Source organism: Pagrus pagrus (genome assembly GCF_965226575.1).
Source record: "Pagrus pagrus genome assembly, chromosome: 4".
Taxonomy (NCBI): Eukaryota; Metazoa; Chordata; class Actinopteri; order Spariformes; family Sparidae; genus Pagrus; species Pagrus pagrus.
In genome coordinates, this window is record NC_140188.1 from 10,221,560 (window position 1) to 10,243,731 (window position 22,172).

The 22,172-nt window shown below is 42.3% G+C and overlaps 1 protein-coding gene across 1 annotated transcript in view; it reads left to right on the top strand.

The window, feature by feature from the left end:
* Positions 1 to 12,130, top strand: part of dph1 (diphthamide biosynthesis 1) — a 60,497-nt gene extending 48,367 nt beyond the window's left edge. The window contains exons 9-12 of the mRNA XM_084350326.1: positions 2,092 to 2,192; positions 7,964 to 8,042; positions 10,927 to 11,055; positions 11,406 to 12,130. Coding sequence (XP_084206452.1) covers positions 2,092 to 2,192; positions 7,964 to 8,042; positions 10,927 to 11,055; positions 11,406 to 11,486 — 390 coding nt within the window. The 3' untranslated portion in view covers positions 11,487 to 12,130. The remainder of the gene's footprint in view (positions 1 to 2,091; positions 2,193 to 7,963; positions 8,043 to 10,926; positions 11,056 to 11,405) is intronic.
* The last annotated feature ends 10,042 nt before the right edge of the window (positions 12,131 to 22,172 follow it).

A 22,172-nucleotide genomic window follows, 5' to 3' on the forward strand; every position in this document is an offset into this window, starting at 1 on the left:
ATTAAAAATTGATTATGATAATCCTGGGAAATTTGCTGATAGATTCTTTGCACAATGATGCTGTTTGATTTTGTTTACCAGCTTTGCCTTCTTCACATGATCATGTTGGTAATAAGTATGCATATGTATTAAGTAAAATGCAAGGAACTCCACTTAAACACTAGATGTAAAGGATTTAAAACCACACCACACCTCGGTTGCACCAGTCAGTAAATCTTCTTCGGCTAATATTGGTGCACTTCTCCTGTTTGTAAATATCCAGACTTGAAGGATTAGGTTTGCACTGATGCAAAAATGTCAACCAGAGGGAAAAGTTTCATTTTAGGGTTGCAGAAGAGGATGGATTAAAAAAGCGGATTTTAATAAAAAGACCCACCAGCTATCGCATTGCGATCTGTCGAGATTAAGAAGTATATGTCAGATAACCTCTCAAGTATGGGGACAGAACTATCTCTGATAAGAGCACAGTCGTTGAAATGTCTCATGATACTCCCAATGACACTGGATATCAGCAACACTCATACCTTTATCTCACCGAAGGAACATTTATGGGATTTTTTTCACTTGGTTCGGCCTTCTGCCCACCTGAATAACACCTCAGTCCAAGTACCCAAAACTTCAAAGGCAGAGTCAGCGAGGGAGCAGGATACCTTGAACTAGCTAAAACAGTTTAATTTATTTATACTTTATATGAGGCCCAGTGTCTGGGCTTGTACCCAAGGGGTCTGATCCAGCTCCAACTGAGGAGGGAAAGTGGGGCCAGCTCTCTGTGGACCTACTACTACCCTCCAGGGTAAACTGCAAAATGTAAGGCAAAGCTGAGGGCCTTGGTATGCTCAACCCTTTCTTGAAGTTGAGCTCACCCCATACACAGCACCAATAGGAACCAAATTCCTGGTTGGATTCTCCTTTTTCAGAGTTGACCAAAGTTAAACTTGCTAGGAAGTGTAATGGAAATTTTCCAGTCAATCTGTACGCCTCCAATTTCCCAGCATTGCTAGGAACAACTATGGTGGACAACATCGACTCTTTAAAAGTGTTGCTCCTGACTTTGCACTACAAGGGCATCCAAACATGACTGGTCCTCGGACCACTCTTGCTTCGATTTGGTGTCCATAGTGATGATCTTGTTTATTCTCTTGTGGATAAGTCAAAACATGCTACACTAGCTCTGGTTTTTAAAAATGGCCCCTGACATAAGCGGCTCTTTGCTCTAGATCAGCTAAGTGTTGGTGCCGCTCTGGAAGCAGTGTTCGTGGCTGAGAGCCTGTTCTTTGGCTGTCGAAATGCAAAGAGCTGGTTCCTCCAGCACTCATTGTACTGCTGAGTGTGAAGTGAAAAACAACACTTCCAAGTCTGTGGGTATGGTACCCCTGTGTGTTGGGTACCAGAAGTGAAAGGAGTTCAAGTATCATGAGGTCTTGCTTGTTAGTGAGGGCAAGATGTAGGCTGAGCTTGACAATATTGCACACGTTGTGCTGGACATTCATGAAGAGGGAGTCTGATAGAGGAGTGATCTGAATGCTGCCCCCTTCTGTAGTTTTGACTTGTGTTTCCTTCACTGTGTGTCTGGGCACATGACAGTTTCAGGAGATTGAATATCTGCTATGAGGTTGGAGTAGAAACGCTGATCTTTTGTTCTGAAATGAGCCAGTTGAGGTGGTTTGGGCATCTAATCCAGATGCTTCCCTGTGGATATTCTGGAGGGATTAGACGTCCCTCATGGCCTGAAAATGCCAGAGGGAGATGGAGGAAATGCCTAAGGAGAAGAATCTGTCTGCTACCTTACTTAACTTGCTGTCACCACCCTACAGACTTGGCTAAGTAGCAAAAAAAGATGGGTATATGAGACTTCAGAGACTGAGAAGTGGATAAAATAGTCTTGCTGAGATTGTTAACAGGAGAGCAAAAACTTTTGGACGACCCTGCATTGGAATGCTTACAGGGTGTGGGTGGAAATAATGTGCTATGTGATTTGTATCTTACCATTTGATATAGTGGAGTCTCACAACCCAAGAGAGAATTGAGTTTGATGTGTGTTTTACAAACCTTCTCCACTGGTCCTTTTGTTTCATTTCTTTCTCTTCCTAGCACCTGGAGTCGAGGCTTGAGTCACTGGGCAAGTCCTTCACTCGAGTGCTCCTGTCTGAGATTTTCCCCAGCAAGCTGGATCTGATGCAAGATATAGATGCGTAAGCATTAAGACACACATGTGCATACACTAACACACATGCAAATTAGGTCACGCGCTATTCTTTGAATCAGAAATGCTTGAAGTAAAACGCTGTCCCATATTCCTCTAGCCTCGCAGAAAGCAGTCCAAATTTTGTAAGATCAGTTTTTGCTGCAGAATACAAAGGTAGAAAATAAGTCAAACACCTTAATTAAAGGGTAATTCCTCCAATTTTTGGGTAATGTAGGTACCAACTTTGATATCTGTGGTTCTGTCGTATGGATTCCAATCGTTATAGGAGTGCAATGATAGACCAGTGGACTGATTTTCAAACCTGGCGCCTACATTACCCACAATGCAACTTAGCCACTAAGTGACATCCCTGGAGGCAATGGCAAAGGCATTCAGCCTTCTCTGGGGTCACTAAACACTTAATACAACTTTTTTTCACATCTGCAGTAGTTCTCCCCAAGACCTGTAAACACACTTTTAATGTGTAAAATTAGTGAATTACCCTTTAAGTGCTGGCTGAAGCTTGTTTCAGGCTGATCAAGTCGCTACTCTGAGCCATACCACAGTGCATGAAACATGGCAGAGTGAGGCTAACACACTGAAAAGGTTGCCACTTCATTAAAGTCTTACTTTCATTGTCTTCCACGCATCACTAAAAATACTTGTGTCTTCCGCTCATTATTTTCTTCACTAGCAAATTTTGTGTCATAACGAATGGGTAATTTATCTTCCACATCATGGCGCCCTGCAGACCTTCAGCATTATGATCAACAGCAAGTAGTCACCTTAAAGTTGCAATCAACAACATTTGAAATGTATTCTGTAAGCATCATTGCACACATAACTGGGGAGTCAGCATAATTTGCAAGTGCACAGTATAATAACAAGGAGCTGACAAACAGTACTCTGGAGTGTATCGCTTCATAAACAAAATTGGCATTCACGTCTTGGTGAGATTCCATAGTTCTGCCTCTGTAGCAAAAACAAAGTGTCCGGCGTAATGAACTTGGATGCTTGATACATTTTCCTCCGCTTTGACACATGGGGAATAGAAAGAGGGATTTTATATACTTGAGTAATCTATTAAACTGCTTACTTTACAGTGTGGTCTTGCAATGAGGTCCACATTTAGTGAAGATTATAAAATATGTTGTGCTCTACTTTGCTGATCTGTTTTATATAAATCATCTTATCAGGATTCTAAAAATGCGTTGCCTCACCTGAACCCAGGAAACTGTGAACCAATCACATAATGAAAATTCACTCATTCTCTTACATGCTATGAAGTTATTGGTGAAGTGTGATGTTATATACACATTCCTGACGTGCTGCAATATTATCTGACACTTAAAGCTTATAAATCCCTGCAACACTCATTCCTGTCTTCAAAAAAATAAACTCCTCAAGTTCCTTCAATGGAACGTCAAGCTCTCCGGCTTCGAGGTCGTTTCTCCGATTTATCTGATTTCCAACCAATGACAGAGGTGAAGATGGACAAAGGGTTAGTGAGACACTGATGTGCAACAGCTCCAATAACACGCACACACAGACACGCACACGGGCGCGCTCCACGCACTCCCTCGGATTGGCCTCTCACTGTGGAGTAATGAGAGGTGTGATGTGTGAGGGAGGAGTGGGTGAGAGAGGGACAGAAGGTCTGAGAGAGATTGAGAGAGAGATAGAGAGATGCAGAGGTAGTTGAGGGGGCTGTGTTTGGAAAGCGAGCGATCATGGTAAAAGCCGTTTTTTTTTTCCTTTGTTTTTTGGCTCTTCTCTTCAGACTGACGTATGAGTGCAACTCCGAAAATTATGTAAGTCAGGCACGATTCACCCAACCAAAACAAACCCTCATTACAGACCAAAAGCTTTCCAACAAGGCGAAAACAAATGTGTTCGAATGCAAAGTTGAGGCCCACTGTGTGCACGTCTATCGGATAGGAATAAACTATATACATTTGTACATAGTTAGTGCCTTGTAATAAATCACATTTAGTGAGAGATGTTTTTCATATTTATTCTACCTTTATTTGAACAAATGGGGTGAACAAAATATGAGAAACTTCTTTTAGTATAACCCGATACAATTTAATATCATATGATTTAATCACCATGTCAACAGTTTTAATAAAAACTGAACATTATAACCTTCATGGCAGGACTTCCAGCTTAAATACGTCGCCAGCATTAAACACTGAACCGCAGTTTAATAAGACGACACAACAAGTTTACTCTAAACAAATGTACTAAAATACCAGGACTTCAGATGAGGAGGCTGGAGTTTGGAGGTGAAAGTGCTTTGAATACTTTTAACTAACAAGGCCATAAAGTAAGGACACAACATTTTGATTTTGGGACGGTTTACGTTGTACCGAGCTGGGCACTGATCGAAAATGTTCAATACTGGTGCCGACTCAATATCTGGGTTTCTGTTCTTTTTCTAAAACAATACTTTTTTCCAAAATATGTTGTTTTAAAAAAAAAATACTTTTTTCATTTAACAAAAGAAGAAAAACTGCATGCCAAATACAAAGCAGTCATACAATAACTTTGTCTAAAGTCTAAAATTGACAAAATGTGTTAGTTAAATCAGAAACTGAAAAGAAACGATCAAAACAAAAGAAAGGTAACAATCCAAGCATTTGATTAGTAGCTGATTGCAATAAACCATCAGGACGGTTCCTTTGTCCATTCAGAAGAACCGAACGCGAGAATTGAAGGTTCATTGTGGAAGATGTGACTTGCTGACCAAATTATTTACATCATTAATCATACATGTTAATTCAAAGTGCGGTTGGACAAAACAGAGCGGATCATTCTCTGTGGTTATCTCCCGTTTTCTTTATTCATTTTGTTTTTTTCCCTTCGCTGCTCTGAGTAGTTTGTAACAACATGGCATCCTGCATAAGGTACAATAGGCGTGAGTTGGAAGCTGCATTGAACGCAGCTGTGTTAAAGGAAGAACAGAAGGAAAGAGAGAGGGGGGAGATTGAGAGATAGACGGCGGGGTGGTGGAGGACGCATTAGTGCTCAGCGCTAGCCGACACAGCGCACTGTACAGAGCCCACCCCCAGGCTTTCTCTGTCATTAGACACACACATATTCACTCATGTAAAGAGAGAGACACCATTAGCATATGCTCTTAAGTGTGTAATTAGGCTGTCCCCAAGCAGGTTTTAAACTATTGTACAGATATCTGTACAGCGCACACACTTATCTCAACTAGACCGCAAATGCCACCCAGTGCTCTGCAGTCTTTTATCTTTCTGTTTGAATTACATTTTTTTTGACTCCTTTTGATATTAAATTGTTTGTTTTAATTCAATTAAGTTATGCCGTTGAAGGTGAACAATTTTCATTTGCCGGCAGTGCCGAGAGGTTAATTGTTCTTGCTTTTTTGGCCGGTCAAGACTGTGAGTGTAATTGAAGCGAAGCCATGCAGGTGGAGGTCCTCCTAACAGTGTCGGGGATGTAATGACCCACAGCAGGTAATGCAGCGAGGCCATGGCTGTGGCTCACAATGCATAACTAAATGTCATGCAGCCTTACCTTTATGTATTGCAGCACACTTCCCACCAGTTCTGTATCCTGTATCCTACTAAAGGAAGCATATTGTTTAAAAGACGAGGTTTCTATCAATCTCTTATTCATACATTGCTTATTTCCGCTGATCTTTGATTTGGAATATGTTGCGAAACGAGGCCCACATTTTTCATCTGCCTCTGCACCTCTTTTTTTCCCTTCCTTCTGATCTCTCTGTTCCTCTGCACCCCGTGATGTGGGATATCTACTGTGATGGAAAGATTGAGGGCCAGATAGGAGCTGGAAATACAATTTGTGTCTCATTGTGGGGGGCAATACCTGGCAAGGCACCATGCATTTCACTGAACAGCACCAGCATTCAGTCATTCTCTGTGCTAATATTAGAAAAGTCCCTTCTGGCTCCATGTGCCAATCAGCTATCTGCTGCTTAGGAGGGATCCTCTCTGCCTTCCCTTTCATGCACTCTGTCTTACTTTGCTCTCAGACCCTTCTCTCAGTGTTAGCCCCAAGGATTTAACAGAGGAGTCTTGGTCTGCCTATTAATCACTCTCCCTCTTTTAACCACTCCCAGTGTTCTTTTCAGCTCATTATACACATAGACAGATACATATAGCATAAGTGCTCATATGCATGTACACGCAGAAATGCAAACTGTCAGACTTCCCCTCTGTTATTAACCGCTGCGTTCTGTGTGGGCTGAGGCGGTTTTTGATCCATTTGCAGTGTTTGGCTACGTAAAGGGCTCCAGTTATGAATAGCAGCTGATGGACTTAAAGGTCATATTTCAGACTCCACATCTCCGTCGCAACTCAGCAAACTTAGGTCTGTGGAGATTGGGGCTTGGTGCAAATATCTCTGAGTCAGGAAATTAGGAGGATGAATAAGAATTCACTCTGAGGGGGGAGACATTTAAAAAAAAAAAAAAAAAAAAAGTGTTATTTGAAAATGAGAAAATGCCATGCGTATGCCCAGAGGGGGTGGAATATTTCTGTGACAGAAAGCAGAGTGGAGTGAGAGTCAACAGTGCAATCAATTCTGCAGTTGAGAAATGGGTGTGAAAGTTGGAAAATGAAGGGTAGACAGATGGCGGATTTTGACGCAGTAAGGTCGACATGAAAGTATTCAAGCGATTACGACAGAACTTCCTCCGACCACGCGTCCGTTCTCGCCCCGTGCTCGATCTCAAACATGTGTACTCTTATTGACATTTACCTAGATCTAATGTTATCTCCGGGGCTTTTATATGCACAGCAGCTCAATTCATTTCTGTCAATATTTCTGATGGAGCTCCATCATTAGGATAAGGGACAAGGGAGGGTCCGCTCCCTCAGTGGAGATGGAGCTGTGGATAGCATTGATCTGTGAAAGCTAACCCCCGTAGCCCCAGCTGCTTCTCTCCGTCTCCATTTTCCCATTGTTCATTTTTTCCCCTCCAGCTGTTTACATCCACGCCCTCTTCATCCCTCTTTCGTGCATTTTCCAGAGTAAACACTTTCCTCCCTGCCAATCTTCCTCCTCTCTTCTGCCTCTGTTCTCTCTCTTCTCTTCTCGCCTGTGCCTCCTCAGCCCCCACTCCCTCTCTGTTTCTTCGTCTTCACTGCTCTCCCTCCCTATCTCTGTGTATCTGTGCCCTTCTCTCTTTTTTTTTTCTCACCCCCCATCCCTCCCTCCCCACCTCTCTCATACACAGCCCCCCCCCCCAGCCACCCACCCACCCACCCTCACCCCTCTCCACCACCCTGTCTGCCAGCTATGTAGGCTACCTCCGTGGAGACCGGGCTGGTTCAGGTTTTTTATTCACACTCACCTCACCTCTCCCTCTTTTTCTTTCACTGTGTTTCTTCTCTTTTCACCTCTATTCACTTCTTTCCCTGTTTTTCTGTTTATGCCTCCTGCAACCAGTCCCCCCACCTCGCCTCCCTCCACCACCACCACCACCTCCCTCTGTTTTTTCCTGGCTGTGCATTCAGACAGTGTAGCATGGCTGTCTTTAGAGCGGTTGCAAATCAGGACAGATCTCCCCAACAGATGCTAGAGATCAGGTGGAGGGAGGCTCCCTGCACAACCTCATTGCATCACGTATCCGTGTGCAGGGTGCAGCCGCAGATGTGCCCTGCCTATCTAATAGGATCTTGGTCTCTCGCCCTCTCTGACTGCCTCCGTTTCACGCACACATTTGCACTCACTCATGATTTACGTACGTCTGAGCACAAACGTGTACTTTCTCCTTCTCTACAGGTGGATCCAGATTGCTTGTCCACGCCTCTCCATCGACTGGGGCACAGCCTTCTCCAAACCCCTGCTTTCCCCATATGAGGTAAACACGCACTCTCCCAGCAAGATCACAGTTGTCACTCTCTTATCAGAGGAGGCTCATGCATTGCACACACGCACACAGACCTTCAATTGAATGAAGGTCTGTGTGTGAATTTGACTCATCAAGGCCTGCTTGTGCTAGAGACAGGGTAGCGCGCCTCCTCCATCTTTCTCTCCTTGCTATAAAGCACACCAGCACACACACACACACACACGAAACAACATCAGCAGAAGGCTAGCCCCCCCTACTGGCCACATGACCGCACAGCCCCTCCCCTCCCTCCGCCCCCCCCCCCTCTTGCAGCTGTCTTGTTTTTCCAAAGGGAGAGAGAGATAGATCGGACAGCAACCCATAAAGATCCATTTCAAAGCAAGTGTTTGTTTGTGTGCCGCTGCAGCTGCCGTACCAACTTTCTGATGGCTTTGGCAGTTTTGTGTGATTATGTGACTCGGGCTGGTTAGCATTTGATGTCGACTATTAATTCATTCAATGATTCCCCTCAAAGATGTGCTACTGATTTGAATCCCTGTGAAACGGCTGTGAGGGGAATTGCTGTCGTGAATATCGGCTTGTGATTTAAAATGGTTGCTGTTTTTCTACACTACACGTCTCTGTGCACCGCTTTTGTTCTGTGCATACACTTCAGAAAGTGGCCATTAGGAATAATGATGGCATTCACCTTGGATGAAAAAGCGATGATTATTTTGAGTTGTTCAGGATTGAGGTCTATAATGGGGCATGTAAAGTCTGAATTTCGCCCCGCTGTAATGAGGAAAGCAGCAATCTGTTTTCTTAAGCCCTTCTTGTTGGATCTTGCTTTGCTCTCCCCCGCCAGCTATTTGGGAACAACTGTCTGTGCATTTAAATAATTTGCAGCTGTGTCTATACGTGTGCTTGTGTGTGTTTGTTGATAACTCTTAATCCAGCCCCCCTCATCTGATACCTATGAGTGTTACATGTCTGAGTGCACTGTGCTTTTCGCTGTGGCATTTACAATGAAGATGAAGGGGAAACGAGATGGGAGGGTGGAGTGAGCGAGGAGAAGGGTGGAGGGTGCGGGGTGGGGGGGGCAGCAGCAGCATTTATTTTCAGTGCGTCTCATGTTATATTTATAGTCAATAAGACACACTTGGCTCTCCTGTCAGAGCAGGGATTAGCAGGAGAAGCTAGCTTCCACAGAGAGGCAGTTGGTGAGAGAGGAGGAGAGCGGCAGCTAAAAAGCTAAAGCAATGAGAGGCTGGTGGAGTGAGGGCAGAGGGGAGGAGGAAATGAAGAGGCAGATGGATGTTAAGGGAAAGAAGGCAAAAAAAGGAATAAGACAGTGAAAGATTTATCCCAGTGTACAGTTTGTTTGTTTAGAGAGGAATTTAGTTGACCCATATTTTTATTTGTAATAGCTTGATATGAATTGTTTCCATACATCTATTAATCAGATTATCTTTTCAATAAACAAGACATAGTTAGGAGCACAGCATCAGTGTTGCAATCAGTTTCAAATTGAAACAAGCTTCATATGCAGGAGCTCTGCCAATTTTACACAAATTAACACAAAGTGTGTTTACAGGTCTTGTGGAGTACAACTGCATATGTGAAAAAAATGGTATAAAGCCCTTTGTTGCTCCAGAGGAAGCTGCATGTAATCTGATCTAAGCTAAAAGGTTGCCTCCAGTGATATCACTCAGAGGCTAAGTTGCATTGTGGGAAATGTAGGTGCCAGGTTTTAAAAAAGGAAGAAGAATGTGTGGAATAAAAAGGGCAATGTTTCTGGTTCTGCTGTGCTGACCCGTGGACCGCTTTTCAAAACTTGGTGCCACTGAATGACGTCACAGAATTGATGATGGAGTTACCATTAAAGTTACAATATTGCCCAAGATAGATTTGTTTATGACACATATTATTATGACATATATTATTAAGTCAACATATTTTGCAGCTTAAACTGAACTCCATCTATGTCAATCAGTTAATAACTCTATCAATCAATATCTATCTAGTATCTCCATCTCTACTGCTGTGGTTTTTATTCTTCATTGTTTCTTGTTCACATGAAGGTATAGAAAGCATATTTAAAGGGAGTGTTGTTTTCCTGTTTCTATTTGTAGATGCAGCCAGTATGTAAGAGAACACCTTGTCAGTGTTGGCGCACACCGTGCTAACAAAATAAAGTACACACAAGCTGTGTCACAGTGATGAATTACGTCCCACTAGAGGAGAGATTTCATCACTTTCAGACTGCATTTTTCATGTTTCCTTTGAACTAAATCCTCTGATGGATCAAATAACCTTTTGGAGTTTTATGATATTAACATGACTTGTTTTTCATCATATTTCCACACTTTTTCCGACTTATTCCACACTGTGCAAAAATGAACTCAGGTTTTGGTCTCTAAGTAAGAATGAGGCGTCGGATAAATGAATAAACAACAATCAAAAGACTTGTTCTTTCATCGAGCACGCTTGTTTATTCATCTGTTCAGTCATTCAGCTGCTCTCTCTGTCATTCACAATCAATATTCACAGACACACCCTTTCCATATGGAGCAGTGTGCGCTTATGTCACACCACTGTCATGCCAGTGCTGTTGCTCTTCCTCTAACATCTGTTGTGTCATGCAGTGCAGCTGCATGGGGATAACATGACAACCCAGCCTGTTATCCAAGCTTAATATTATGACACCTGTCTCGTCTGGTGTGTCTTTCTCATCACTCCGTGGTTTCCTGCAGCTGGTTTGCCCAAATACTGCAAATACAGTCATAGATAACAGCCAGGAAAAACAGCAGAGTCATGTCGCACCTCACACACGTGGGCTGTTTTTACACTTTCAGGTTGTCGAGCTTCTTGTTCCTTTTCATCTTTATATAATTTGTGATTATCTGTCTCGCAGGCAGCTGTGGCTTTACAGGAGGTTGGCTGGAAGGAAGTCTACCCCATGGACTTCTACTCCAATCAGAGCCTGGGGCCGTGGGCGCCCAACCACCCTGACAACCAACCTGTGCGGCCCACTCGGAGACAGGTGAGCCAGGGCGGGAGATAAAAGAATGAATGACAGGAGGAAGGGAGGGGAGGGGAGGGAGGAGGATAGCTGCTGGTGTTCAGCTTGTGTTTGAGCACTTTTATCAGTATGTCACCACACTGACACCCAGTGGCACAATGACAGCAGGACATGTGTGTGGACATCTTTATTAAAGGCGTGGCTGTGACCTTGACCTTGACCTTCATCAATCTTCTTATTTATTTAAAAAGGCAGTTAGATATCCTGCTGATTGCTCCAGTAGCCATTGTGCCCCATATTACCACTAATCTCTCTGAGGTAGGTACTGTCGCTGTTCCAAGTGTTAACGCTATCCCACTGCCTGCTTGCAGAAACAAGGCTCGGAGCCAGCCCTTCCTACCAAGCAGTGTGGGCAGAACCAGTGCGCCCCATGTGGCTGTCAAGGGGAGTGATGCATCGTGAGCAACTCTGTCTGTGCAAACGACTGAAGGGAGGTCAGACCAGAGAGGGAGGAGAGCCTGTTTTTGTCCAGACAGTCAATCAGCGAGCAGAGCTAAAGCCAGAGGAGCCCTCAGCCGCTCCTCAAACGGATTACCAGCCATAAATAATCCCTCGTTTTACAGCGCAGCAGATCAAAACCAAATTCATTGCTCTTATTCACGTACTCTGCATGTGTTCTGAGCTCCGAATACATGTAACTGAGAGCATTGCCTGCACATGTCAGATTCCCACGAAGGAGCTGAGAGAGGAGTTATTCCTGCACAGGGGAAATGTGTGGGCCTTCTGCAATGAAGACACTGCTTTTGTGATTGTTGGAGAGAAAGCACGCAAAATGACCTTGAGCACGTTGTACTGAATTAAAGAGCCAATTGTCAATGATAATGTGGGCGGCTCTAGTCAAATGCAATCCATTACATGAGCTTCAGACACAGACATATTGTATGCAGCACTTTATTTGATATACACTGTGTGACTTTAAACAAGAATGCGCTGATGAAATGTGGTGTAAAAATGAGATGCATCATGACATAACCTTCTTTCACCGTCTTGTTTTTCTACTCAGTTTCTGAAACAATAAATCAGAAATGGAACCCTGCGTCCTAATGAGTGCGTTTGATAGACGCAGCGCCATGCTGAGGCGATGGGTCTGAGTTTTGGGGGTTTTTTCAAGGCAGAGGGTATGAGTTTCCAGATGCATGCAGTGCTAGTCACGACTGCTCTCCATCCTCATTTTTTATTGATGGGGGAGTCTGTCAATAAGTAAATAAATAAATAAATGAACGCTCTATTGCCGTTTGGCAGCCACTGCAGAAAGTGATTGACAGCAACGCACCGTGGCTCCAGCTGATCCCGAGAACTTGTGAACCTTTTGCAGGCTGCAGCACATCCTCTCAGGTGGTTCTGATCTTGTGTGAGTTTGTGTTTTTTTTTTGCCTACAAGGCTTCTCTAGTCGGATCCTGCATCTACTTTTCACCATCGCATCTCCCTGGCAACAGAGGCCAGTGTGATGCAGCTCGTCCCGCCAGATGTCCGTATTCCTCATGATGTGTCTCACGTGTCCCACTGGTGGCTGTTATTTTGGAGAGCTCAGTACTTGCTACATTGCAGTGTGTGATGCGCGGCGGTCAAGAATAAATTACTGGGCAGCAGAGCCGGCTCGCTGCTGATGTTTGATTTATTTTTTGGCGCAATCCGTCAGGGGGGAAAGGAGGGAAGAAGTTTGATAAATCCTCTTTTCCTCCCATCTAAATCGCACAGTTTTTAATCTCGCAGCCCAAAGATTTGTTTTGCTTTAAATATTAATTACTTACTGATTTTAACATCAGTAAAAGAGGATGCTTTTAAAAAAATATCCTCCCTTTGCAAGACATATCTTGGTGTGAGAATTTAAAGCATTTTAGATGGAACTGTTGGGTACTTAAATACCATAATTATAGTCAAATAGGGCACTTATTAGATTGCTAACAATATTAGAGAACAATAGAAGTGTCTGAATACTTTGATGAATGCTTATTATCACTGCTGATTATTCTCAGAGTCAAAACTAATGATAAACTCTTGTCAGTGTGTTTCTGGTAGATCATTTATAATGACTTTAAAGTAATAAAGATTAAATTTAATACATTTAGTTTATTGTCTGTCTGGACCATTTGTTATAAATCATGTTCAATCCAGCCTCTTTTTTTTTTATCAATATACTGCATATTTTTTGGCCCCTCCTTGATAATCAGCAGTTAAAGATCTCCTCCAGACATGCATAGATAAAACTTATCCAATGTGTCTGACATGTTTTTTTCCCCTCGTTAAAAGCAATTTATATAAAAGTAGTCTCTTACTTCACTGTGAAGTCCATTCTCACTGTAGTTTCCACATCACACTTGCATATGCTGAATATTGGACGATTGGCTTCCGAACTACTTGAGATGTCACATATCATGCTCGCAGGCCCGCCTCTTAAAATCAGATTTTTAATGAGCACAGAAAATGTACACTTTCAGCAATGAATGTGAGAGATGTAACTCTTCCTGATAGAGCACAAAATATAGCTTAAACTGGTCTAAAACTGTACCTGTGTAAAATATATATACTAATACAAAATGTTGGAGTTGCACTAAACCTCCTAAACTCAATAAAAGTACATTTCTGAGCACTATTTCAAGGCATATTGAGGTTGCTTGATGTGGCTCCTGGAAGTAATGTAAAAGGGGATCAGACCGAAAAGATAATGAGACTCTGATCCACAGATCTGTTTTAACTCCACCAGTCGCACACAGACGGCAGTGTAAGTAAAGTAAACCCCAGTCAGTCTGTCTCGTTCTCTGATTCATCATGCTGACAGCTGAGTGCCCACTAGGTGGCACTGTTTGCATAGCTTATTTTCAGTCCTGTAAGGCAATTCAAGTCACACACTCACTTTGGAGAGGCAGTGCTGGGCACAGGCAACACGTGAGGGAGAGTGCTTGGCAGAGGACGTTCCCAGTGCATTTCTCTAACCTGTGTGTGTAATTCTTTCCAGATGTGGTGGGAATTTCACTCCACGCTCGTTCATCCTCCTTGGCGTCTCTTCCCTTTCTCCCCCTGTGCCCTCCCTGCTCTGAATGTGTTTGCCATCACACTGCCTCTGCCGTCAGCACCCAGTTTCCTGTGCAGAGGGCTCTTTGTGACATTTTTTATCATGCGTGTTATGACTCTGCAGAGGCCAAAACACAACAGGTGCTCAGGTCACGTACTGCTCACAGTGATGAACCCTGACTGCATGGTCAGCTGGTTGCCACCGGTGCCCAGCACTCGCTCGCGTAGCCTACAGCACAAAGCACTGATATGACTCAAAGCCATCAGCTAATGTACCCTCAACAACCTCACATCCGGAGGAGTTGATTGAAATAATGCATTTCCAGTAAATCTGAAGTGTTTGTCTGAGTTCATGTTTTTTTTTCCTGCAGCTTTGTCTGGTACCTGCGAGCAGATGAACCTGATGTATTGAGTTATTTATGTCTCTGACTGTCCTGTCTCTCAGCAGTCCCACGCCATCACCACATCTCTACACATTTACCCTTTTCGCTAAGTAAATGCATCATTACAGCGTTTATCATAGTCTGCCATTTTATTGGCTTCTCATATGTTTCTTATTATTACTGGGCTTCTCTGTCCAAAATGGATATCAGGCATGGGTGGTAAAGAGACAGAAGTTTTGAAATATCTTTTCATGACTCACGGCACTACAACAAAAATAAACAGAAGAGGAGGAGATTAGTTTCGCAAGTTTGTTTTTGCAATTTTTTCTCTTACCACCGATCTTGCCTCGAGGCAGTGTGACTTCAGAAAGCCACATGTGACTGAGGAAGGAGTGGCAGAAGAGGACATGTATAAAAGGCCCTAAACTGAGAGAAGACAGACAGAAGTCTGTATTTATCTGTTTTTTTCTTCCAGCTATTCCCTTGGATTACATTAGAATTTAACAGAGATGACGAGGGGGGGAAAAAAAACAACTGATTCGATTTAACTCACCTGTATTCACATCTGTCGAGACACTGTAAGTGGGTGAGAGACTGTTCAGGGAAAAAAAGAATCAATGCTCGGCTGCAGAGGAATGTTTTTCAAAGATTTCTTTCAGGGTGCCATGGCAATAATAATGAAAGTCTGAAGTGACAGTGCACGTGCAATTTCAATTTCAGAAAAAGGGGCCTGGGGAGAAGAGCTGCATGTTTCATGGTACAAGCTGTTTCTGCATGATTTGGATGCTTCAGTGAACATTTTCTGAAGAGGTATGCACACACAGATGAACTCAAAGCACTATTCTACAAATTTTACAGATGTGTATCCCCAAAAATAGTCAATTGCATTGTGTTGTTTCTACATTGTGCTAACAAGTGTCAAGTATGCGATAAAAGGAGAAAAGAGAATGAGACTTTTACAGATAAAAAGCAAAACAAACAATTTCTTAAAACTAATGTGTATAGTATGACCAGAATCCAAAGGTGGCTCCATAAACATAGGAGGCCGCATATCACCAGAGTAACCAACAACTGCTGCTCTTTGCTAGCTATCCTTAGCTGTAGCTAGCAAGCTATAGCTAATTAGCTTATGGTTGAGTAGGCCATGGGGTGGGTTGACCGCCTGGCATTAGAGTGAACACGGCTGGATACTGACCTGGGACTAAACACGGCCTCCAAGAGACTGACGGAGGTCAGTTTGAAGACGCAGGATACAGTATGGAGGTGATTTACAGCTGCTCTGACCAAGACTGTGACTTTGGGAACTAGAAGACACGGCTGGCGAGGGCAGGTGAGATGTGCAGCAGGAGAGGTGACAGCATGTGGAGCTGGAATATTTTCACATCTTACTCTGTGAATTGAGGATTTATTTCGACCAGCCCAGAGGTGATTGTGGAAAGAAAAGCCAAGACTGTGCTGGTGAGTTTTATTTAATTTATGTCAAGTGTGTTAATGAGGAAATTAAGCTTGTGGTCTGTCATGAGTTGTATGTTTGTATGTTTCTGTTTAATAAGGGAAATAGAAATAAGGGTATTTCATTTCTTGACATTTTTTGACTTTATTTTGGCATACAGCATATCTGCCAGTTGAAACTGGGGCTCTTGCAGGTACAAAGTGGTATTACGAGACAGGATGGGCTGGGGACTGCGACACCATACATAGACATCTTTGACATCACGGCAAAACTGTTATTTCTTCACATTCTGTTGATAATTCTACATAACTTTTGAATGTTAAAATTCTTACATATTGCACCTCTAAGCGAAGAATTAGATTGGATAACTTTGTGGAAACGGCCTGTTGAATTCATGTGAACAGCAGTCCAATTTCAAGTGCTTCTTCCATTTAGTTTGGTTAGTCAGAATCCTATGATTTAACAACCCCTTGATCTGTATCCCTGTGGAAATCTGAACAATAAATGATTATGTCTAGAGGCTGCTGACTGTGTGTGTGTGTGTGCGTGTGTGTGTGTGGGAGAGAAGAAGCCTGGGCGGCCAAGCAGCAATGTGAAGGAAGGTTGCTAGAAGGTTGAATAAGAGTCTTTAGTGAAAAGAAAAAAATAAGTGGTGTAAAGAGATGACTAATTCTGCGTGGGAGGTCAGCCTGTCCCTGATCATCCGGCCAAGAGCCACCCCGGCACAGGGCTGTCACAAAGTCACCTTCTTTCTCATCCCACTCCGTCCTGCCGTGGATTGTCAGCGTTTTTTTTTACTCTCGTGCTGGATCTGCTGGTTCTTATTCATTCATTTAGTTCTTTTGTTCTCGGTCCGGTGGTTCATTTCTCAGTCCAACACCTGTAAAGCTGAGGGGTTATGGATTTGTTTCATTTGCTGCTTTACTTCAAGGTTTTTGTGTCTTTCAATGATTCAATAAAAATTCTTTTCAAATGCATGAAAGATAGATATGAGATAGAATAAAACATCTTTCAAAACTCTGAATTGTCTAACTGAACTAAATATCGACTTTTTTTCTAGTTTCTTGCAATTCTTAGTTTGGTTAACACTTGACTAATACAGACAAAATAAAAGTCCTCAGTATCCGATTGATTGATGATACATTAACGATGCAATCTGTAGTATTTTATTGGACCTTTACAGTAAGTAACCCATGATCAGTGGGTTGTTTGGGGTATTTTCAAACGAGCGGGAACAGCCATACTCTGTGTCACATTGAACATCAGCTCCTTAATACTACAAACATGGACACAGGAGCTAGGGCTGCTGAGGGGGCTGCAGCATCCCCCAAAATGAGGCAATATAAAAACCATCAAATGACAAATTAGTGTGATTATACTGTGTAAAGAATATACACTTCCTTTGTCTATATGTAAATGAACACGTACATTGCTGACACAATGTTTTCACACAAACAAAAACCAAATGTATAACATATGCCGAATTAACAAGAAGGCCCAATTAATTAAGAATTAGTCATATAGAGTGTTTCACAAAGTTTCTAAAGTTTTTCGTAACTCAACAACTCACAGAATTGACTAATTTTATAAGGGAGTCTGGCTGCTTTCTGTTTGCTCTCTATTGTAGTGCACAACACTTTCAAATAACTGGGAATTGCCATTAATAACTATTGGATATAAGTTATCCTGCCCATTCAAATGAATACAGAAAAACACGCATGTCGCACACCATTTACAATGATTTCATTATATAGAATGACACCTCAGCGACTCCAGTTATGACTGACTTCCTGTGTCTATGACTGTAAAGGACAATATCTAGAATCAAGAACATGTCATGCTAATGTACCGGTCCCTAATGACTCATTTCTGGATATCTGTGAATATTCATGCTGACCCTTCCTTGGTGATGAGATTTAATAACATTGATTTAGTCCAATTTCCAGCTGAGAGCAGCAGCCTCTGACTCATTGTTAAAAAAAAGCTGGAAAAACTGTGCAGCTGTTAGAAATGAAGTTAGTACAAAAAAAAAAACAGGGAGGAAATATGAGTCATTTGAAAGTGATGGACTCGTAGCGCTCCGCAGAATACTGCGTCTCAGTCTAGCTCGCCATCTTGTGTGGCTGTGTTAGATAATAATATGACACATGGATGTGAATATTAATGTAAATGTTCTGTGGGCATGATGAATTTATTTAGGTGTTTTTGGTGACTTCAGCAGCAGCTTTGTGTCATTAACTTCCTCAGTAAAAACTACTGCTGGTCTTATAATGATTAGTAATTGGTTTGGTGACAATACCACCTGATTCAGAGTTAATCAGGAGACAATCCATTTGGACAGAGGTCTGCACGCAGATTCACACACAATAAATTGTTTATTCTTATATCGTTCATCATTTTTTTTTAATTTATTATTCTGATTTCTTACTTCGTAACCATGGTAACTATCGAAGGTTTGTATACTTTATTCGAAAGGCTAACCAACAGGTTTGACAGGTTAATCTGTTGTCTATTTTCTTGATTAATTTATTAGTTGTTTGATCCATAAAATGTAAAAAACAAAACAAAAACAAAAAACTAAGGTGGGAAATGTCGATCAGTGTTTCCCCAAAGCCAAACATGATGTCCGCAGATGTTTTGTTTTGTCTGCAACCTAAATATTTTCAGTTTAGTGTCATTGAGGAGTAAAGAAACCAGAAAATATTCACATTTAAGAAGCTGGAATCAGAGAATTTTGACTTTATTTCTTAAAAAGATCAATCGATTAACAAAAGAGTGCCAATGAAGTGAATAGTTGACAATAATGGATTATTGATTAATTGTTGCAGCTCTTATTGACTTGTTCATTCCCAAATACATAAGTGTCAGATTATATATTTCATTAAACATTTACTGAATTTTTTGTCAAACAATAACAAACAATAAGACATCTAATGTCATTGCTATTGCTGTAATAATCTATGATTAATTATTAGAATATAATTGGTAAATCAAAGATAATAACGGATACTCATTGATGCATTAATAGTTTATCATTTCATTTTAAAAGTCTTGCTAATGGTTTCTATATGTCAGTTCTGTCACCGGTTTACCAAACACAATAAAACGACACTGATCTGCCCCAGTGGTTCTGAATGTTATAGTTAATGTGATTCTTGTTTTCCATTCTCAGATCAAGATAAACCTCACAACCCTCCCCAGGATTTTCTCTCTTATTTTCATGAACATGGAGAACCACTTTGTGTAAATATGATGCATGTTACATCTCAGGGCAACAGGTTTATACTGTGAGGTAGGAACTTTGTGAGAGAATACATCTTACTTAAAGTGTTAGGTGTGCACATAATATATTACTGTTCGTGTGCTAATTTTTTGATCAAACAGAAAAGATGAACTAGCTGAACCATATTCATGTTACCTTCAGGGACAGTATCGTGCATTGTGTTCTCGAATGCCATTGACTATAGATGTGTTAACAGAATTATTTTTAGTTGAACTCCTCGATCTTAAAAATATTTATACCCTCGAGACTACTGCGTAATAAGTGGAGCACTTACCATTATGAAATTTTTCTATGTATCTGGCCACTTGAGAACAATTCATCAAACAGGATTCAGGTATTTTTATTGAGTCCCATATCATGTCATTCACTTAACTATCCCACTGGCACTGAAGCAAAGACATAGGCTTTGCTTCATAGGTCACTATATTACCTTTTTCTTCTAAGACTGCTGAAAAGTCAAATGTTCAAACTTTACCAAATTAATTGTTGACATTAAAATGAGGTTGGCTATAACCAGCAGTGGAGTCTTGGTCTCTGGACAGTAAGAGTTTATGTGCTGCTGGGAAGGAGTTCAGCTTTTAGAGCCTTACACTGCAGAGACGACGGCCATTCATCTGTAAAAAGGACCGCCACCAAGAGTATGAGGCTTTTAATGTTAAATTAAAGTTAAATTAAATTCCTAAATCAGAACCTCCATGTTGATACTGAATCCCTGCCAAGTCCAGTGTCACTGCTGTGTGGCCGACCCTTTCACTTCATTAAGGAGTATCACTACGGACAAAAACACAAAGTCTCATGTGCTCATTTTAATTGATTTATTGATGGAGAATAATACAATACATGGGCATAATTCAAACACGCACAAGACTTAAAGGAAATTAGTGAAAACAACGACTTTTGTACGAAAATAAAAGATGAAAAACCTAACTTACTGCCATAACAGCTGTTGAGGATTCACAGCAATTTCAGGATGTTCCCTGAGCTCTTCTCCCGGCAGGAGTGGATCAGATTTCATCAGGGCTGGACAGATAGCCTCTGCCTGACACCAGTGTTTCTGATAAACCTTCAAAACCCGAGACTTTCATGTACGTGTCAAGGAGTCTTCTCTCCCCCAGGGTATGGGTATACTAGAATATTCCCTGTCAGAAGTCTTATTAACGATGTTCAGTAATTTGTCATCTGGATAAAATCTCTGACATGTCAGGATTTCTACTTCTGTGAGCCTAATTATGGTCGGGTTCATAGAGTTCACTGCATGCAGCTATGATCTTTGGTTTGCATAGTACATCATGTATTTCTTCTTGGAAACAGGATACAGATGAATATTTTGTTTTCTCAGTTGAATTCTCCACATCAGCTGCTGTGAAACCTCTTCTAAAACAACACTGCTGCCGTCATTTTAACATTTCTCTGGTCACTTTCTCAACATCTCTTTTGCACCGGTCTGGCTCAGATGTGCTTTTTGCCCCCTAGCGACCATGGCTGTAGACTGTTACCAGTGGTGCTGTTGCTACAGTAACAATCTAATGCCACGGTCACCATGGAGACAGCGGGAGAAATATGATTGGCTGTGGTAACCGCTGACGTCCTCGGTGGTTTGATGATGTTGGTGATGCAGCCTTCAGTAGTGCTGGGCTCCAGAAAAAGGAAACTTCATACAGTACAGCAGCAGCGGCATCTTCCCACTCAGCTTAACTCTCACCGTCACCAGGGTGAATGTGATCACACAGAGCTGAGGTTTGCCAGACGTCAGTAGCCATGACTGTAGACTGTTACTGTACTTTGGAGGAGTTTTTAGCAGTAAGCAGTCTAGAGCCAAGGTATTGATGCACTGACTGATGGACCAGAGCAGTAAAAATGAGACTGCAGAGACTAAGAAAAGCATACAAGCAGAGGGTAAGGTGGGCTGTGCAGAGTGAGAGAGACACCGTCATGCTGCCCTTTGTTCCACTATTAAATGTCATCTATAATTGTGTCCTATAAACAAATGAAGCAAAGAAAAAAAGAGCTCTTTAGTGCACTCCACAGCCAGATACTATGACAGGGTCCTCACAGCGAGGACACATCACAGCCTCTCTTGCCAGAGGCCTCGGGCGATGCGTGGCCAGACTGCCGGTTACAGAGCCCACTTGTTGTGTTTGTAGTATTGATTTCCATGCCGATTATCTATGAGTCAGCCACAGGATATGGATGGACGGAGGGGAGCACAGGGTGGATTGGCGGCTTATGCAAGCTCAACTGAGTAGCTCTGGGACTGACGTCAGCAGTCAGGAAATTTGAGTGATCACAAGCGCTCCTCTGATGTCTGTTGAAGACGTCTACAGTGGTGATGTGAGTGTTTTTTTCTCTTTCTGAGAGAATCTGGAAAGGTGAGGAGGGAGGAGGATGGGAGCGCTGTGAGTGGGCAAGTAGGAAAGTTGCCACTGAAGTGTCAGCAGAGGTTAACACTGACTGTTTTTTCACTCTTTTTTTTTTTCCCCCTCCATCTCCAGTGGCGTTAACAGCAGTTATCTTATCAAACTTGTGGGAAGACCCCATCTTTTTTCATTAAAAGTAGATCAGTTGGTATCTGGACTGTGTCACTGTCCACTGACCGACTTTCTGCTGCTGCGTGAGCCGTAAATATCCCTACAGATGCGCACATGTTGGGTAGAGGTCAGGAAGTTTAAAACATAATCCTGCTGTTAAAGTACGAAACTGACGCAGTGGTAAAGGATCTGCAAGACCATGCTGATAAAAATGTAACATCTATATTTTATTCTCACACAAAGGAGCTGAGCCTTCGTCCGGTAGCTTTCATACTTTGTCACTAACTCCGTGCAGGTCAGCCCACAGACCGCGTTCAGCACCACGGACAGCGCCAGCTCTCTGAGAGGGACCTCTGCACGGATGGATGGATGGATGGTGCTCTGTGCAGCCCGGACATGAGGAGCTAAAAACAGTAGG